Consider the following 22,565-nt stretch of genomic DNA (forward strand, 5'->3'; position numbering starts at 1 on the left):
AAACATCCTTTGATTAGTTTAAAAGTTTGAAAGTCCGCACTAATATTTTATTTCAAAGGGACTTATAGGTACTAAAATATTATAGTAATGGTGAAATTAAATGATAAATATTGGATGAAGCTCGAGAAAAAAACAGGCTAACAAAAATTATCTCAATTTAAATTATTTACAATTAATTCATAAATAATATATTTTACTTAAATATATAATATTATTATTAATTATTAGTACAATACAACACATAGTGTTTTTGGAAAAAGTTGTCTTAACAAATAACGGACGACTTTAAATACCAGACAATTTCGATTACTAAAATTTTTTAAATTTTAAAAATTTTGTCCGCTAATTCAGTGGGTTCAGTTTGCAGTTTGTTCTCCAAACGATATCCTTTATTTGGATGTGCCTGCTATTGTGAGAGGAAGTTTTAATTTATAATAGTATAAATAAAATATATATAGAAATAAAAGCTGGCACAAGCAGGACTCTACTCAGAATAATTTTTCGTTTACATAAGTTTATCATTAAATTCAAAATTTAACACTTCTATTCAAATGATAAGGTGATAAGGAAGGTACACACAAGACTTACTATTCAGTAGAACGATTTTGCAGGTTCTATACCAATTTACTTTGTTTAATTAATATGAAGAAATCGTACAATGTTATGTCCTTGAATGTTTAACTATAATGTTGGCCAAGTATAAAGAATTTTTTCTTTTATATCTCACTATGATTTATATACATTCATTATAATATGTTCAAAAAAAAAATTAAATTAAAATATGTGAAGTTTTAGTACATATTCGGACTATCTCCGAGTGTGTGTGTACAGTGCACAGATTGTAAAACCGGATCTCATCTCCACTTATCTCTTAGAATCTAAGTTTATAATATTTAAGATGATCAATTTTTTATATGATTTTATTTCACATTTTTTAACGTATTTTAAACGATTTGATTTACAACGGTGTGGTAGGATTAATGACGAAAGGGAAAATATATATATGCATATTACTTTAATATTAACTTCACCCTTTCATATTGATATTATACGTATATCAGCTTGCAAGTCCACATAAACATATTTACATTTAAACATTACCAAAATTCTAAAAGTTTTTCCAAATGCATACATCAATAGTAAGTTAACATTCGGTTACAGTTGAAGTACCTACTCAGTTCCTACTCTAATTAATAACATTCATACCTATATGCACATTGAGAAAATTGCGAATCCATTTGGAAATGAAAAACTATGAAAACGAATTTAATTTAAAAATTAATTAATATTATTTTGTAATTACTGTACAAATTCGAGTACCTAGCTAATATAATTACCTACTGAACGTACGTATAGATCTCCTAATAAACGTCCCTAGGCGCATATCATTATATAAACCTATAGCTTTTGTTTTTTGTAGACGTATAGTTATTACACGCAACTAACACAAGTAATGCGTTATTTAAATGCCTATTAATATCTGCGTATTTTGTGCAAACAAATAATAATATTATCATTATTGGTCTTTCAATATACAATACTATACATTCATACCAATATGCATCGTTGGCATCGTATCCTCTGGTAGGCATATAAAATGTGTTATAGTAAATACCGTTCATAACGACTCAACTATTTATACAAACATATTTAAACAAGGAAAAAACATTGACAAAATAAAAATATATCTTATTATATAAAATATTGCATAATAAATCATGTTATTTAAATTGTTTGTAACTACAAAAATTAATTATATTCTTATATTTGTTTTTTTATAATATATACAGTTTAGTATTCCTAAACTACGCTAAGGTTTCTTTAAACTGTTCGGGATATACTATATTATCAACATAATTGAAAACATTAAAATTTAGTATAATAGTCATTGTGACGTGTATGCACAATGTACTAGACACTGGGAAAATATTATCTTTATAGAAAAATATAATACATTTAAATATAATATTTATTAATATAATACAGCTGCAAGAACCGAATATAAAAAAAGTAATTGTTTTTAGTGAACAATTTAATAGTAATAATAATACGAGTATGTCACGTCACTTTTTCACTGTAGCATTCACGGTAATTGAGTGTAAAGTATTTAAAATAAATTGACCTACTAATGTCGACTTTTACTAATTTTACTTCCATATTTTCTCTAAGTATGTATTTTAAATTACAGCTTTTTTCCATATTCTAAAGTACATTTTAAACCTAAATGTAATACTCAGAATCCATAATATTGCAGTTCACAAAAATGCATGTTATTATGCACAAATAATTCAGACTGTTGTACATTGTAGGTAAACAATTTTTTTAAATATATATTCATTATATATTATACTATATTATATTGTTTATTATTATTTATACTGGTTATATAGTTTAGTTTTGATTTATTTCATACAGGTGCCAGGTACCTTTTAGGTACAGTTAACTACTTGTTTAAATTAGAAATATGAATTCAAAATTATTTTTAAAAAAATGGTTCTCATAAATTTTCTGTTGTAGGTATTGATTTTCTATTCATGAGAATTTGAATTTTTTTTTATTATTATTAATTATTTTTGCAAATTTCCAAACCAATATAAAATTGTACTTCCAATATTTTACCTAAGTTTACAGGATAGAACACTAAATTAATAGTAACTTTATATGCATTAAAAATCCTTAAATATAATGTATAAATATAAGCAGTAAAAGTTTAATAGCACACAAAAAAAAAAAAACAGTTTCTCCGTAGCTATTATAAATATTTAAAAATAAATAATATCAATGATCAGAGATCTAAATTTCTCATCGTAATATTTTACGTAGCAGTAGTAAAATGTCATTAAGTATAAAATCCAAACTACAGAACCTACCCGGAAAATCAATGTTTACCAATGTACATTTATTTCAATATCAATCGAAAAATATAAACTATAAAGTACAAATTAATACAAATTTAAATACTACTTTTTTATGTTGGCAAAATATTATTTTTAAGTTCTTTGAAAATACCAAGAAAACATTTAATTTTGCATTAAAAGATTGAAAATATATTATATAACATTAGTCCTTAAAATGTTGAATGGTCGAAAATGCATAATATACCATGCATAAGTACCTATCTAATACAGTGGACTCTCGATTATCCGCTGTCTTCCGCGGAATCGTCTACATACCTATATGTATATAAAAAAATATACATATATTGTATCTTTCCATTATAAATCATTTTAGGTTTAATAAATTGGGTTGTAAATTTGTGATAGCCGATTACTTGATAACGACGTAAAATCTACTAATCTAGAAGAACAAGACGATACACTCTGTGTGATAAAAATGTTATTAAAAAAACTTCAATCACAAGTTAAAAAGAAGAGTCTTGAAAAGAAAAAGCAAAAACTTGTGACTGATTTTTTTACTCATAAATAATTTATAATTTTTACTATAATTTTTCACTATACATACATGTGTATCTTTTTTAATAATATGTAATAATGATTTTCAATTTCAAATTCCAATTTATTTTTTATTATAAAATTTAATTTTGCGGATTACCCACGAAATTCGTTTATCCGTGGATGTCCTGCCACCCTATTCCACTGATAATCGAGAGAACACTGTATATGTTATAAGATTTCAATTTTTATGTCATGAAACAAATTTTGTGATTTCTTAGCATATCAAATAATCAAATGTAATTTGTAAAACAAATTTACATTCAAACCTGCACTCTTGTGGCTACTCTATGTTTAATTTTCTGGTATGTTAGTTACGCATATTTATTACGATGTACCTATTTAGAATACATTCAACTTTATAAGTTCCATTCAATATCCAACCAAAGACACGTCACCTAGAATTATTTTTGAAACATCAAAAATATGTATTTTCTTTTGCCTCGCTAGTAATGATTTTATATTTTTAACCAAACGGTGTTATAAGGGGTTCTCATAAAACGAGACAACTTACTTTTATCGTTTGTCATCGTTGTGGCAGTGCAACAAACACTTACCATTAATCATTACCTATTTTGATAGCATACCATCTACACATTGCTTGCCTTTGAACTGTAGCGACTTGTCGGGTAATAACTTGTAAACAGGCCAGTTTCATCTGAGCACGTCGTTGGTGTACGAGTGTACTATCGCCATTCGTCACTTTTTGTTATCCTTGTCCGAATACCAGCCTAGACTTGACCAATTGGTTCAAACGTCGTTTGGAACACTCGCTTCTTTTCCGCATAATATTAGATAGAAGGTTTTCCTATATGTCACACGCCACAGTGCCAACGGAAAAACTCTGAACTCACAATGAACACAGTTCAGACGTGTGTTATTCGTCGGGTAATCTAACAAAGTAGTCACTGTCTAGTCAGCTGCTCTCATGTCTGTAGAGCCATTAGTAAGTGTATAATAAATAATAATTCGTTAAATCTAAGACATCTATACTTACAGCTTTCGAACCTTGATTGTCATAATAAGTTATGATCTTGTTTTGGTCGTCTTATTGCCTTTGAATAATGTTTTCGGTTTTTGGAAGTGGTGCACAATATCATAAAGTACAAACATCATTATTGGTACAGTAAAATGCAATTCCATCGCTGAGAAAATCAATAACTCTTTGGCTCTATAGTTAAGAATATAAAATACATTAGCCATCTTTAGGCGGAACAAATATAAATGTTATCATTAAACAATTTATTTTATAATTTAATATATTTTAAAATGAGTGTCATTAATCGACGTATTTATGACACGATATTAATATTAATGCGGCAAAAATCAAACTTAGGTGGTCCAGACGTGTATTATTATATTAATGTACTCAATATTATTTACACTATAATCCCTATAGAGTATAGATATTATGAAAAATCATACACTTTTTTCTATTTGTTACTCATAACTTAAAATAATTATTATGCTTGTACACTGGACAACCTTAACATTATTTAAGTGAGTGCATATTATATATGTAACAATCTGACTACGCTCGGTTGATGGTGTTGGAAATAAATGAACAAGAGTTTGAATTTTCTTTATAAATTGAATACTTTTTATTTAATTAAAACAAAACACAATAAATTTACTAAGTCCAAATGACTATTTAAAATAATGAAGACTAGCGAGATGTGACTTTAGTGTCCTAGCTCTTAGCTCTTCGTTGATGTTAGTTCACCTAGTTCGGTGTCGCTGGTCCGTCTAGCTCGGTGGTGTTAGTCCGGCTAGCTCGGTGTTGTTGGTCCGTCTAGCTCGGTGTTGTTGGTCCGTCTGCCGAAGCCTATTCGTGAGACGTTTTTATAATGGCTATACTTGGATCATATCCCTGCCTATTATCCTACTACTTTACCATATAAGGTCATATCGTGGTCAGCCACGCGCTGCACGTGCCGGATGCTACATATATGAGCTATTTTTTTTATTTTACGGCACAGGTTATAGTTGAGATGTTGATTCCGATATTATATTGTACATATACCATCAGCTGTAGTCTTGAATTAAAATTGTATGTGTTTAAACTTATGCAGTTTGATAATTGACGCAATATGTCCATACAAATTATTATTGAACTACCTTCAGAGCCGCCAACAAGAGTATAATTAGGGTTTTGTTATGACGTATATAACATCATTATTTATTTTAACAACGGAGGACACCATAAAGTTTATATTACAAACAATTAAGGCTAGAGCACACTACGAGAGTGCTAATAACTTACTGGTACTATATGTACGAGATTTATGAGTATAGATATACCCAATAATTAATGTTACGTTGCCTAATTAAATTCAATATTATGTTCAAATTAATATTTCTAAATAACAAGTGATAAATCTAGACTACTATAATATACAATAATTACGAAATAACATAATTACGTCGTTTATGATCTTCCAAAAACGTATTTCAAAAATATTAACCAACTAGTAAGCAACTAAAAAGTTATTGATCGTCACAACCTAGGGGAGGCATAATGTATAAATTAATAATGCAAATATCAAATGATATAATATTTTATGAAATAATTTAATAGATAATGCAATTTAACGCTTTTTAAATGCAATTACTACATAAAAACAAATTGTATAATTTATTATTCAACCAGGGTATACTCAACATTTTATTTTTGAAGTATTGATACTTCATAAAATATATATAACAAAAACTTAACGGTATATAACAGCGTTTCTATGGAATATCAGCTGTGTCCTGTAAATTAATAGTTGATTACAGTTTACAAATTTACAAAATTATTTTTAAGTGCCTAAATGATATAATAATTATAAAACGACAAAACCATTTAAAATATTTTACTGATCTTAAATTGTATTGGACAAATAAATAATTTATTACCATTTAAGAAATATATCACTCGTATTTTAGACAAAATCATTAAAGAAAATAAATTGAAATCTTTAAATATTTTGTAAGCTATAATTTGTCATGTGGTATGTGAATATCAAGTTTAGAAACTAATAATAATTGGATAAAAAGGCCATTAAACATGAAACAACTAACTATTTAACTAATTTATCAATAAACATTTTTTTTGTGATGTTGTTTAAGAATGTATTGTTTGCATCCGGCAGGTTCTGGTTAATTCCCTTATGGTGCAACAGTTTTCATCGCTCTGGGCATTTCTATATTTACACAAAGGGACCATAATATTTTACTTTTTATTTTATCATGCGATTAAATTAGAATATCGTAAATTGGGATCGGCTATACAAGTCTATACAAAGCAGCTTTGGATCAAGGCACTCCACGTCCGCATCTCATACATACGTAGTTTATATGTCATTCTACTGTCAATGCATCGTTAAGTATTTGATAATTTCGTAGGTTTACCTATTACACTTCACTCTTTACGGACTTTCAAAGACATCTAAAAGTTCCAAAGCATTTACATTTTTTTTTCAATATTGTTGGTCAACTTTTAGACGGTTTCGTATTGACTTCATCTGATTATGACTTCAACGGGATTCTTAGGTACAACAAGATGATTCCACATCGACGTTTGTTAACTACATCTGTTCCATCATATTTTCTACGTAAATAATTATTATTCCCCGTAACAAACTAAAATAATAATTGTTTTAGTTTTTTTTAGCTGGTTACTTAATATTTGAGGTCATGTAGTTTTAAACAATCAACTCAATCTATAATGGAATATTTTAAAATTTGAAAGGCATTTTTTTCAGTAAATTAAATTTTCACCATTTTCTATGGCTAATTTGTTTTTTATTGGCTTAGAGCTTAAATAATTCAGATAATTAAAAAAAACCTAATGAAGACAAAATGTTCAAATTTCGGAGATCATTAAAATTACCTCTATAAATGGCGTAATTCTATAATATATATATTATATAATGTATAATATACATAGTGGATAGATTATACTTGAAAATATATGTATATACCTAGCTACATCTTAATAGAGTTAATTATTTCCATCACTCAGATCATCATTGTGGTGCCAACCTGCTTTGGTTGTAAAAACAGAGTTTTATTATTTAATTTTAACATAATTTTTCCGGGGCCAATAATAATGAGTTGTTAATCAACAAGTCACCCAGTGACCCAGCAAATAGACTTTTAACATTTTAAAAACAATACGTTACATACCTAACACAAATTTAACTGCTTGAGGATATAACTGCATCCGAACTGTAGTTAACTACCAATGTTTGTTTGACTCGTCGTCAGTCATCACTCATCAGTTATAGTGTACCTATCTAAAACCAAATAAATTGTTTGTGTTACAGAAAACCATAGCTATCAGACGCCCAACATCAAAGGGGATAAAGGCGATGCCGGTCAAAAGGTGAGTTTCACTGTTCACATTAATTAATTTTTTTTGATTGTTATTGTTACGAATCGGTCCGGCGAACATTACGACGGTTGTGTGTTCGCACACAGTCACACAGATCTAATGAACCATTAGAGCTACACGCTTAACAACCAGCTCCTCGTTAGTGACTCCGAGGTTCGCCGCCGAACAGTAATAATGACAACAATAATAATTGACTGATAAATGCGGATTCCGCACCACGACCAAGGTTTAAATTTGTTCGAAATTGACAGGGAGAGTCGATCAGAGGACCGCCCGGACCACCGGGACCTCCGGGTTCGCCGTTTTCCGGGGACTTTGCCACCGACGAAGAAGTGAGTGCTGTAAATTATGACTAATGATTTTTGACAAAATTCATCGTTTTATTTATTTATTATTATTTTTTTATTCTATTGACAATCGACTATAATTTAATATAATATTATTAGGTATATTTATCTACTATATTATAGATATTTTTCCAATAACAACTATTGCTATGCCATCAAAATCTACTCAGTACGTCGTTGCTGTTGTTGTTGTTGTTGCTGTTGTTGTAATCAGCAAACGCCAATCAAATCGTGCACATCTATTAAATATGAACTTAGATAGTATAGCTACTAGCTAATAACATTTTGCTAATGCAACGCAACCGGCAGCTTGTTTCAGTTTAAACTTTTGAAGTAATTCGCACAGCATCCTAAATTGGTTCTGTCTATTACAGTACATGCAAAATGTAAATGAGGAATATAAAGTAATTAAAAGCATTATGTGTGGAAAAAGTATACCATCGGGTGTTTATCGGTATTAAAATAATATATGATAAAAATGTATAAATTGATTTAAATTAAATTTATCAAAATTAGCTGCAAATGCATGAGTACCTTACACAGAACAATATAATTGTTAAATAGTGTTTTAAAATATGTGCAAATAAATCAAACTAATACAAGCGAATGTGGTGCGCATAATCAATATTATCAGTTTAAATAAAATATGTTACGACTAATAATGGAAAAATATAAAAATATTAACAATTGACTAGAATATACCTCATTAAAGAAGTTGACAAGTTAAGTTCAAAAAGTTTTTAGTTCCACAAATAACATGAATGAAAGTTTGAGAAACTGCTGTCTTATAATCAATGCTTGGTATACTATGTAAATAATTTTATAAAATAAAATTCAATCTCAACCCACAGGTACATGTAAAATGACAGACATTTTAAAGATACGTTTATTTTCAATATAAGACACAGTGCTATAGTAAATACAATATTACACTCATATTAAAGACTATACCTAGTTTATAATCTATTGTGATACTTAAAACACTTTTATTGAAAATAAATTATTAATTAAATCACCTTGAGTCAATAAAATTTAAAATGTTGACATAATATTATATCCCACAATATTATATATTTTATAATAGTATTTACCACTTACATATTCCTTATAAAATAAAAAGATAGGTACCTACCTAAAAAATAATGAATCTTATACTGATGATGTCCTAAAATTTTCGATATGAATTAAAATACTGGTATCGAAAAATCTTTTAATCATTATGAAAATTGTAAGGAAAAAGTTTTTTTGTCGAGATATAATATATTTAAAGTTAAACACTATTAATTTTCAATGACTTTTGAATATATCAAATAATGTCATTAAAATACTATGATGTCGATTTGTTCTCTTTTGATGTTTTATCATGTCTATACTCATTTGCCTGTAAGCGTAATTCTTTTTTCAAATTAGATTAAGCAAATGATAGAAATACGATTTGGTTTTAATTATATTCTTGGTAAACAAAGTTTTTCATAAATATGTAGGTATTAGTGAAGGGTACTAAAGTCATGGCACTTTGTTCTTGATAAAATCTCAAGAGTTTTTAAGTTAATTTTTAATTTACTTAAATTAAGTTTATTTATAACACAGATATATTCCTTGGATTTTAATCTGATACTGCGAGCTTATAAGAGATAATTATTAGTCAACTACCTTCTACAACCATTCTTAAAAACATAGAACTACAATATCCCATTAAAGTATATTTTTTTAATAAAATTAGACAATGTTTTGAACTCATATTCAAAATATTTTTTGATAACTTTTTAATGATCATTCAGAATTTTAAAATTCACAATATTATATTGGTTACACAATGTTATAGTAAACCGAGCTCTTATGAATGCAGAATTTATCATTACTTTCATATTTAAGATAAACATGAATAAAACATCAAATCTACAAGCATTTTAGAAATATTTCCCCTCGATGTTTAAAACAATCTTTCCGCTTTTTAGTTTTAATTTTTCATCTTTCTACTTATTTTATCCAAAAACAATGTACTCCCTTGAACAATTAACAAATAATTTTATAAAAAATATGTGTGTTGTAGTAGTTTTTATCACAACGGTTTTGTAACTATTATCTTGCAGACTCTTAACTCTTAAGAAATAATATACTACAAAATATTTTGAATTACAATCTAATAAATTTTTATTCAATTTGAAGTATTCTGTGTCAGCTATTATTATTAATCATTTTCTAATTCTTACTTTTAATCTACTATTTGTACGATCTGTAAAGTATTATTTTTACAATAAGCACAAGTGATGTTATGGATTTATAAAAAATATTAGAAAAAATAGAATACAATTTAATTTAATTTCAATTTTAGGGATTTAGAAAAATAATTCATTATACTTATAATATAGACATATTATATTCATTAACTAAACTATAAATAAATATGATTTAAAGTATATGAAATCAGGTTTTTTTATGAATCGATTTTTTTTTGCTTTGATCACTTTAAAACCACTATAATTCTGTATACAATATTATATCCTCGGATTTTCATGGTCCATATGTATAATATTGCATCTGGCCGTCGTGTGATATCCACAAAATTCAAATCATAACACTGACCACAGCTCACGTTTATTGTACCCTCCTCATCGGTGTCTTATTTAAATTGGCAAAGTTTCGACAAGCGTTTCTCATTCTATACATGTGTGTGTGTGTGTGTGTGTGTGTGTGTGTGTGTGTGTGTGTGTGTGTGTGTGTGTGTGTGTGTGTGGGTGTGTGTGTGTGGGTGTGGGTGTGCACATGTATAAGTATAATATAATATATTTAAGGCGTTATTATCAAAGTTGACCAAAGTCGTGCCATTGCAGCCATAAAGTGTTATGTACTAATCCGCTTTGGAATCACGTGCTGCGCAAATGTCTAATGTTGTGCGATGCTACTCGTGGTTTCCGAAAGGGTCGGATAATAATCAACAACAACAATAATAATAATAATAACGATGTGAGCATAATATAATTTAAAATATGTACCCTGCTCATTGTTATATACTTTACATCATCGATTGTATTTAATCAATGGTTATAGGAAATAATAATTATATCATCGATGTTGTTTTAGCTCGTCAAATCTGGAGTATCTGGACCGAGGGGTCCGCCGGGCATATGTAGCTGTAACCTCACCACGTTATTTGCACCCGGCAACATACCGGAATTACTACAAGGACCGCCGGGCAATCCAGGCATCGATGGCAAAATGGGATTGACAGGACTGCCGGTTGGTATACCTACACATCCTCGGTACTAATTTCAGCCGATATATTATTTCATCGGGTGGATAATTTTGCAAAACATAACATTTTTTTTTTCTTTTTCAGTCAGAGTTTAGCTCTTTGTTTATTTAATAAAATAAAATAGTTAAAAAATAAAACTTAATTTAACGTCAAATGTTGTTAACCTACCGGCTACACTCCAATAATTCTAAGAGCTATCTAGTCGAATTCACAGTTATATTATAATAATAGTTGATAGTAGTAACTAGTAACATTAACATAGTTGCTTGTTTAAATATATAAATACAAACAATTATTAATACATGTATGAACACGTCTGATTGAACGTAACGTACAAGCAAAATCTACATATGCCCTGTATATAATATATATATATATATACAATTATATATAGCTTTAACCAGACTCCTTGAACGCAACCCTTAAGTTTACTATTCACTGCCATTTACAACCTACTCGATGTCTACGATGCATAGAAAAGGGATATTCAAATGTCGTACTTAAACCGAATAACTACTGCATCCAAGCCAACCATGAGGATTCAAATACTATTTAAATTTTTTAATGCAACAAATTAATATAAACAGGTTAAAGAAGAATATTTTAACGATTATATAAGTTATTGATGTACATATTCATGGTTTTCAAGTTGAAGAATTTTAATAAAAGTACATATCAATGAAATTAAATATAAAATATAATAAATAAACATTTCTCTACATATAATAATATAAATATTGGTATAATATAATATATTATTGTAATATGTATATTCTAAAAATTTCAAAATGTATTTAAAGTTTCACTTAATGTTGGAAAGTGCCATTTTTGACATTTTATACAGGTACCTATATTTGTGTATACTATAAGTCCGTAACTTACCTACTTTTGAAACAAATGATTATGTATTGTGTATAGTTTTGCACAAAGAACGCGTGTGTTTCGAAATGCTTTTAGTTAATATAAAAGAAATCCGTACTTATCATATTTATCAACTAAAGTCGTTTGAAATATTTTCATCGTATTGTCTTTTTTGATTTCACCTAAGTTGTATACATTTATAACTTAACTATATTGAAAACAAATATTCTTTAAAAGCTTTAAAAGCTTTCAGTAAAATATAATTACAAAATGTGAATTTACTTTTTAGTTTATACCAATACTTAATAATTTAAATAAATAAAATAAAGCTTTTGAAAATTCTCGAAATTTGAATATAGTTTTTAATTGTTATTGAATTGTTCATCGTAAAAAGAATCTGACACAAAAGTTTCATAAAAAATACGTTTTAAATTATAAATTCATAAAAACTATTAACAAATTAATTAAAATATACAAATATTTACCAACCTATTATTTGTTTTTAAGTGTTTTCTAAAGATATATAGGTTAACTAAAGTTAAGTTCATAAAAATTTTTGGGAAAAAAATGTATTTTTTAGAGAATTTCTGGATTTCAGAATTTGGGAAAAGTCTTTTTCAAAACCAATAGGAGAAAATATATGAATATGATATGAATATGCTACTATAGCGAAATCATCATTCAAAAATCATATGATTATAAGTAATTGTATTGGTACTAAAAGTTACATTAAAAACCATTTTTAACTCTTTTGTATGGGTTTTTTGATGTAGTAATTTTTTCTACTTAATACAATGTTTGGATTATTTTATTTCATACACAATATTTTGGTATTTCAAAAAATCGTAATATTATGCACATCACTTGATGAGCATTGAAATAATTTGAATTTAACATAAGTCGTATGCCTTACTCAATAAATTTTGATAAAATATGTAACAGTAGGCATTATATAATATTGTTAGTAAAGTATCAATAAAAAATTCAGTTTGGTAAATCGCCAGTAACAGGGCTGTATTATAATACGTATGCGTACAAGGGTTGGATACCTAGCACTATTGGGATTAAAGTCAATAAAGTGATCACTTGGGACATCGTGAATGGTACTCTAATGTAAAATAATAATGCAATTTTGGTTTTGGTATTGCACTAGTATATAGTCATTTGGTGGGAAAAAATGTATTAGAATAACCCGTTTAAATCCTCCGAATATACTAGGATAAGTGTAAAAGTATAGGTGGGTACCGAAAAGGTCATTTTAAATGCATACAATAATATGAGCTTAAAAATAATTTATCGAATATTGACTATTAGGTCAACTACATAATAGTTGCAAAATATTACGCATTCATATAAAAACCTTATAATATATTTCTTACTTTTAGAAATTCCATCGGTATAGATATTATATTATCCGTGTAATTTCGTAGGTGTAGGGTCGGTGCAATTTACTTGGGTATACTTATATAATATGCTTTATTTACAGTGGCAGATCAGATCTAGCCGGAGTAGTATAAAATTCCCCCCCCCCCCCCCCAGGCCAGTAATAAAAGTCCTAAATCCACCACTGGTTATTTTTAACCCAAAACCTCAGATAAATAGATATATTACTTTTCAATAATTATAAAGTAAATAGGTATATTATGTTCAATTAATTATAAGAAAATAATATGTAATACATAATTAATATTTGAATAACCATTAATTTATTTTCAGGGTGCCGTAGGATTGCCAGGAGATCGAGGTCTAGAAGGCATAAAAGGTAAAGTAAAATTAAGTTCAGTTATTATTAAAACAGTAATCACTCCAACAGAAAAAAATTGTAATTAATAAACGTGTGGTATAATTATTTTAAACTGCAGCTTACTGTATACACATTATAAAATACTAGATAGGTGCATGGACTATAATTTTCAAATTTTAACGGAAAATTAGGATTTTTATTTTTTTTTTTTAATTCAAAAAAATATATTCATAAAAGCTTGAACCTTACAATTACTCATAAATTTAATTTGAACTATTTACTAAACATAATACATTTTTAAATAATATGTAGATTCATTTTCATTTAATTTTATAACGAACTAATTCATATCATTCTACGGTTCGTTAGTATTGTTTACTTAAAAGTTAATAACTGCTGTAATAATAAGATGAAATATAATTATTATATTATTACATAGTAATTTTTTTCAACAAAAATTAATTCATTCTACTATATTGTTTATGGAACAACTAATACTAACTACTAATAGCAATAAAATATGTTATACTTAATAAAATATCCTTAGAAGTATAGGCTTTCTCTGCTTAGAATCATTGTTCCCATACAAAAACTTATCATTGGATTCAAATTTAACATAATACTCATTACTACATTAATAGAATATTATACATCAGAGAGACTTAACTATTTTTTTGGTTTAGATATTCTACTGTCCATTTTGGATTTGTGGCTTTGCATTTGCTTTAATACACACCATTACAAAACGAAAGTTTTTATAGTATAAAAAAAATAATTAGATGGACAATTGAAATAACTGTTGTTATTTTAAACTTCAAAACATTTATTTTTTATATAAATAAAAAAAACTTTTACATTAATACCAAACAGTGTTGTACAAGTAAAAAAACTTAAATTCAGCCAACTATAAACAAATTGTATAGCTAATTTATTTTAGGTTGTTGGACGTGGAAGAAAATAAAACAAATTTTACTTATCACTTCATATTTTAATAATGTTCAACTAAGTGGGTATAGCAATTGCATTCCATTTGAATTAAAAGTTATTATATGTTTTGTTTTATCAATATTTCAAAATAACATACGAGTATTATACAATTTTTACATTAAAATCTATTTATTTATATTTCAACTTTTTTGGATATTAACTATTCCTTTTATACTATATTGTATACATATTATGTATATTACATAATTTCAAGCAAATCGTTTCCATACTACAATACCTAATTAATAAAAAATATGATATTGCTTTCTAATACTTCATAAAAATCTTTATTTATTACCCTAACTACATTTTTTAATATAATAATGTGTAAGATGCCAGTTTTAAAATAACACTCAGTATTGTGAAAAGAATTAACGTCGACGTTAATTATCTGTAAAATGTATGATACAATACTTACTATTCCAAAATTACAAAATAATAATTAATATTCGTATTTGATATTTGTGATTCAGGGGACAAAGGTGAAAGAGGAGATGTCGGGCCACGAGGGAACGAAGGCATTCAAGGCCCTAAAGGTAAATATACAAATTTAATCATGACATGAATAATAAAGTCTGCATTATTTCGATCATTTTAAAAAACCAAAACATAATAATATTATTGATGTATCACATAGTAAGCGAATATTTTATACTAATTTCCGTTTTATTGTTACTTATAGGCGATTCTGGAATTGACGGGGAGCGTGGTTTACAAGGACCTCCAGGTCCACCAGGTCCTCCCGGGGGATCAGACTTTTCAAACAATGATGTGAGTTTATAAAAAAATATTAAATAACAAATGGGTACTTAAATAGTAATCTTTAATTCGTTATTGTGTTAATTTTAATAATCAAAAATATAATACTGTATTTAATATTTGTAGCCAAGTTGGAAACCAAGACCGATTTATAAGGTAAATTATTGATTGTTAACGAATTAATTATAATAATTTATTTTTCGAGTAGTTAAATATTTTAACAAGAAAAAATATGATCATATTTTATTGTAGTACTTACCACTATATTTTAGACTTTTAATTTAGATTTAGTTAAAAATTTCATTAAAAAAAAATTTTTTATATTATTTTCAGGACATCGGGTTTGAGTCAAACGTTGGGAGGCCCGGTCCCCCGGGTCCTAAAGGCGACCCGGGTGTTGATGGCGCTCCGGGCTTAAAAGGTACTTCAAAGCGTATTACTATTATGATAACCTATGGTTAGAATCTCTTTAAATAAACCCCACATGATAGTAAGAAGAACAAAATTTAAATAATAGCGTATAATATATTTTTATTTTAGTAATAAATTAGTAATTTCATGCTTTTCTATATTAGGTATGTATACTCACGTGCAATATCAAACCGTAATTTTATAAGCAATAGGTACATTTTTGTTTTTAGTTACATAACTATTTTTATACTTGTTCGACCACCCAAAAATTATAAATATTTTACACCGTGTAGAGTACTAAGATGAGTTAATAGAATTACAGGACATTGGGAAGGAGGAAGCTTAGTGGGCTAAGCCAAAAGTATTTCAAGCCCCCTAGAAAAAAATATTATCCAAAATGTCCATAGAAAAGTACTATATGTATATTGAATGTTTACTTAGTAATTTTTTTTATTTCCTTGAAGTGCTTTGTGAACAGCAACCGATTGTCATTTTTTTTAAATATAAATTATAAAAACTAGAGAGTTTTCATCTGCTGTATGGTTCGTTTGAATTCAATAAACGCAATAAACCATTGTAGGTATACGAAAAGGCAGTATTCTAAGGTATAATCATTTTGTAACATTATCTATGTGGACTCTCGCCTATCCATAGAGTGGAAGTCACCCTTGGCCGGATTCGAATCGGTGACGGTCTTTGGCGCTTCCACCTTATATCCAACTCGACCACTCCATTTATTTCTATAATAAATTCGATTATCCTTCAATAACAATATTTACTTATTCTCCCAAAGAAATTTATAATATTAAATATCTAAGTTATTGACTAGGTATCCTTAAAGTATTTTCAATATTCAAGCAGCTTGTGCAAACACGTTTTTTTATTAAAATATATATTTATTTTTATATTATACAATACTACGTTAGAGAATTATAGTAGCGAGCAATACACGCTTATATAATTCAATAATTCAACTTCAAAACTGTGCAGGTGCAAAAGGAATTCAAGGCAATAAAGGAGCACGCGGGGAGCTTGGAAGCAAAGGAGTCAAAGGCGACAAGGTGATATTTTACTTACACATTAATTAATGAAATATAATATTTTAAGTAATAAAGTATTTTATACTATTTTATATAATAATTGATTGGTGGTTAATTTGAAACTATTGGGACATTACTTTAAGGACAGCTGACTTTAAAGGAATCCAAAGTGTACATTTTTCGTGCCGTAATATTATGTTCGAGGAGGGCAAACTTTTTTGCCCTGAGGCGTGAAACTTTTAAATGTGCCTCGGTATTGAGCTTACATGCGCTGTTAAAAATAACAGAACAATAAACTCCAAGTCTCACAGTGCAAATTGACAACTGGAGAGACAGATGTGTCAGCCGTACAAAATATAAACAAAACATTCTGAAATGTGCAGTTGGACAGGTTGTGTGATTGGATTAAACATGTAAAACCCTTCGACAGTAACAGTTATTATGATTGTATCAAACCACCTAAATAAAGTTATGTCATTCAGTATAGGATTCACTTAACAACGGTGGATGTATGCATTCGCCACTGTGGTCGATTTATTACTTTCATCTCTTTAAATATTTAGTGAGCTCATTAAAATATAATATATTAATATGACACGTCATAATACTTAGTACCACCGCTTTTTGTTTTGATAATAACCATTAACCACTGCTTGTTCATACTTTGTTTTGACTTTTATTAAACCGTGTATTTTAATCCGATTTAAAACTAAGTCGGATCCGGTGTTAATTTTTAGACAAAAATACGGCAGGCAAGCTACCTTTAATACCTACTACGCCTACTAGAAACTTGCTGATTGCGTCTGAATGTCTGATTACAATTATAACAATATTAATATAACATATAACATTCACTTTTTCAATTTCATATAAATTATCAGACGCTCATTGTGTTAAAAATGTTTTGTTATAATAATTAATATTGGGTGTGGATATCCATACAACTACAGCCATGCCCGACCAATACCCATCGTATGACATTTCAGGATTTTGACGATTATGCAAGACAATAATAATATATAATAGTACAATTGAAAATTAAAATATACAGTTACTTATACGTAAAAATGTCAAATTCTAATCCAGAACAATTACCTGTCGGCTGTCATACTCATATTATTATATTATATTATTTTCAAACACACTAAATATTGTATCCATTTACTAGTTACGAGTAAAGTTATACCTACAACAATAACAAAATTAATAATAATATTATGATAGCTATATAATATATATAATATGCATGCTGCGCAACAAATAAATGTAGATAAAATAAAAGAAATAATATCAAAAATAGTTGTATGAAGTATAAATATTTGTACAATTTACAATAATATAAATTGTAATAGATTAAGGGGATTGCAAATGGACAGTTTTCAAGGAGTTAAAAATAGGCAATTTTCAAAATATTGTATGCATGAGGGTTTTGTAAATGTGTGCAAAGTAAGTAATTATTAGTGTGTGACTGTGTAAATAAAATAGAGGAGTGCTCCCGCACGCGCACATACAAAATCACTATTTCGGTGTTGCGCACGTGGACGGTAAACATAATGTACTATGCACATTTATATGAACTTTTTTGTTAAATCTACCGATGGACCTGATAACACAATAAGCATAAGATTTCTAAAAACTTATGTCTACTTGAGACCGACCAAGCCTCATTTTAAGTCGAATAATCAACATTTAAAATATCGTAAATTATTAATATCAAATGTTGTTTAGGAACATCATTTAAAAATAAGTGTGCTGAATACTCCTGATCGATCTCTTGAAGACATATCGACGAATTAAATCGGTTTTCAGAAATCTTATCACATTATCAGGTCAATTTATTGGTATGACTGACAAAATATTGGTACATTTGGGTTGAAATAATTGTCCGCGATCCCCTTAACCAATTCTTATATTGTAATTATTAACACATTTTTGTATAGAAACAAATGTAAAAAAAAAAATGGCCTTAGTTATAAAACCTTAAATAAAAAAAAAAAGACAAGAAGTTGTATAAACATTAATTTTGCTAAAAAAAAAGCAAAAAGATTTTTGCCGAAACCAGGGATCGAACCAGGGACCTTTAGATCTTCAGTCTAACGCTCTCCCAACTGAGCTATTTCGGCAGATATATATAACGTGTTTTTTACACTTATTTAAGTAAAACTTGATGTTTCAAAATATTCGACTACAATGCAATTTCCCCTAACGGACGCCTCTAAATAGTGGACACCTCCAAATAGTGGACTAAATTTCAGTGACAGGAAGTGTCCATTAATTAAAGGTTTCACTCAATGGAATAATTAAGAGGGGGAGACCTCTTCCTCTTTTTTTTAAGTTATTGATTATTTTAAGGTATTTTTCGGTGTTTTTTTTCATTTTAAACAATAAAAATAAAAATGAAAATATCCCCTCCCCATCTCACTGTTACTTTGAAGCCCCCCACTTCAATGTTTGAGATTCAATACCTTATCCCCTCCCTTAAACAATTTTTTAATGTACGGCTGGTTTCACTGTGTATTATTGTAGATAATTTATCGATAAATCGATAGACGATAGTTGATGTATATTTTTATTTATTTTTTGTTGTTGACTACAAATTTTCTCATCTTGGGTAATATAAAAATAAAATTAATTTTATTAGATAACATTTTTTACTGTATTAATGAGAAAAAAAATTTTGTTTTAAATGTATAAGACTTAGTCTCCTCTCAAAACATGCACTGTTAATTCTTATTTTGTGTTAAAACTTAATAAATTGTGTTGTTAATATTACTTGTTATGTTACATAATAATAATTGTATACCCTACCAACATATACAATTATTCATTTGGAAATTTTTATTTTTATTGTAAAAAAAATGTATTATTTATTACTTAGTTGAGATTTAATCTCCATAGTACTGTCAGTACTGAAATACTTAATCTTAAATAATTAAGCATTTTTCCAAACATTTTTCTTAGTAAATCTTCCTCTCTGACCTCTGTGAATTATAAGCTAATAAAATATAAATTATTATTATAGGTCCTAACTAAGTACCTACCTATATAATTTTTAGTCATATACAAGCCATAATTAATTCAAAAGCGTTTTACGTTTAGCAATGATTTTTATTTTATAATCGTAGTTTAAAGGGTACTTTTGGGAGGTCATGCATTTCCCCGTGTGAGATTTTAGAGTAGAGACGATTCACCTTGCATACGTCACTTACAGTAGTGCTTTTAGATAATTCACGACAAAGTAGGTATGACCTATATTATGGATTTAATGGGTATGCTAATGAAATTTTTTTTGTAAAATATAATAATAATAAATATTTTGAGAATTTCTACCAATAATAATTTGGTTTTGATTATTATCTGATTGTACAGGGTCATGCTGGATCTACAGGACCACAAGGTTTTAAAGGTAAATACAATTTTCTATTACCAAAATTCTACCTCCCAATATTTTACTAAGACTTACATAATATTTTCTTAAATAATTCCTATGTACTTCAAAGTATAATGATTTTCATAAAGCTAAATATTAAAGCCTAATAAATAATATAACATAACTACCAAATGCAAATTAATTAAATACTAGTTTTTATGCAAGACATACGCACCCAATAGCAAACGGAGTAGGCTGTAGACACAGAGAATAATAATTCTAATGAAATATTCGATCTACAACTTTAAATCTACATTACTTTTATTAGAAATATCCCATAAATATTAATATATTTATGACGTTTGTAATTCGTTTACCGAGTACATAAAAATATAATTTAAAACCCTTTAATTTATTTAAATATTCAATTAAGTTTCTTTTTATCTTGACGTTGTATTTTTCATTTAATTTAACTCAATCTAATAAATACTTTTTAAAACGTATGCTTTGTTATTCTATCTAGTAGTCTATATATAGGTAACCTAATGTCCTAATCAAAAATTTTGAATACGGCCTATTATTGTAACCTTATCCTATACTATTATTGTAGTAACTAGTTTTATACATTTCAAATCCCACATTACATAATATTTTGATTTGTAACTGCACTTCCTATGAATGATTAATCGTGTTTGATTCACCGGAAAATATTAAAATACTCCCAATTAAAAATCAAACATTATGAAATATGAATCACACATTATTTATTATTATGAACCAGTACCATGTACCGACCTACATAATAGTATAATACCATAGAACAATATAGAAACAACACTCGATCAGATAATAACATAATGTTTACTGTATAAAAAACTAAACCTAATTTTAATTTATTACTAAATAGTTATTAATTTATTATAAATATTTGACTACATATTATTGTAGGGGAACGAGGAATACGTGGATTTGACGGAACTCCCGGAATGCCAGGAGAAAATTCTCGTCCAGCGCCCAAAGGCGATAAAGGTAAACTTTGTTAAATGTACTGCGTAGGTTCCGTACATACTAAATCGTTTAAGAAAGAAAAACGTTTAGTTTTAATAATAAATGTGCCTATTATACATTTTACATTTTTAATGAGTGGACGTAGCAACATCACATAATCTGCGTCCATGTGTATAATATATAAGCTCTGCGCACAGTGTATCGGCGTCTAGCGTTTTATGATTTATATTTTAACCTACCTACTAAAAGTACATATTCGTTTTATTTACTGAATTAAAAATTTAGTTACCTATAACTTGAAGAAAAATGTACGGATCTAAAATATAATAACATTATATTGTTGTTATAGGCGACAGTGGAGCACCCGGACCACCCGGTCCACCTGGACCAGCGCAGTCTGGAGTGAAAATTGATAAAAGTAAGGATGGACTTTTGTATTATAGATTTTATGCAAATGTATTAATTGTAAATACCGTATTGATAATATTATAAAGCGTTGTTAAACGCATACTGCAATGACTCCTTCATTCATCCAATCAATCGATGTTGTGGCTTTTGTGCTGATAATATTTAGTATTTTCGTTATCGATTAGTGCACAAAAACAATCGCTCAACAGCATCTCTTAAACTAGAGTCAACGGTGAATATTCCGTTTTACATAAGTAAAAGGCTTTATATCTATTTACTACCTTCTGACAAAAGATTTTTGTCCAATCTTATCATATATAATTAACTAAAATAAAAATTATTGGAGTGCACAAAGATATTTTTATTACTCGTAGATTAAAATCTGTCATATATTTTGTGAAACAAATTGACATTTAGATATGACAAACTATGTGGGCATTAACATATCTATGAAATTGAATACAATCATAGATAGTAATCTAATAATACTTGGAATATATATAAATAAAAAGTAATAGCAATGTACTCCTCATGTGTTTTGTTT

At 27.9% G+C, this 22,565-nt stretch overlaps 1 protein-coding gene and 1 non-coding gene across 5 annotated transcripts in view; one reads left to right on the plus strand and one right to left on the minus strand.

Moving 5' to 3' along the window:
* LOC111034025 (collagen alpha-1(XVIII) chain) overlaps positions 1-22,565 on the plus strand; it is a 246,854-nt gene that overhangs the window by 216,757 nt on the left and 7,532 nt on the right. For all 4 annotated transcript variants that reach the window (XM_022315042.1, XM_022315043.1, XM_022315044.1 and 1 more), the window contains 12 exons: positions 7,763-7,821; positions 8,082-8,162; positions 11,262-11,417; positions 14,011-14,056; positions 15,499-15,561; positions 15,708-15,796; positions 15,911-15,940; positions 16,118-16,205; positions 17,186-17,256; positions 20,605-20,641; positions 21,554-21,634; positions 21,963-22,031. In XM_022315042.1, coding sequence (XP_022170734.1) covers positions 7,763-7,821; positions 8,082-8,162; positions 11,262-11,417; positions 14,011-14,056; positions 15,499-15,561; positions 15,708-15,796; positions 15,911-15,940; positions 16,118-16,205; positions 17,186-17,256; positions 20,605-20,641; positions 21,554-21,634; positions 21,963-22,031 — 870 coding nt within the window. The remainder of the gene's footprint in view (positions 1-7,762; positions 7,822-8,081; positions 8,163-11,261; positions 11,418-14,010; positions 14,057-15,498; positions 15,562-15,707; positions 15,797-15,910; positions 15,941-16,117; positions 16,206-17,185; positions 17,257-20,604; positions 20,642-21,553; positions 21,635-21,962; positions 22,032-22,565) is intronic.
* On the minus strand, positions 19,286-19,358 carry Trnaf-gaa. The gene has a single exon. It is a non-coding gene; the product is annotated as a tRNA-Phe (tRNA).

Source organism: Myzus persicae, unplaced genomic scaffold, assembly GCF_001856785.1.
Source record: "Myzus persicae strain clone G006 unplaced genomic scaffold, MPER_G0061.0, whole genome shotgun sequence".
Taxonomy (NCBI): domain Eukaryota; kingdom Metazoa; phylum Arthropoda; class Insecta; order Hemiptera; family Aphididae; genus Myzus; species Myzus persicae.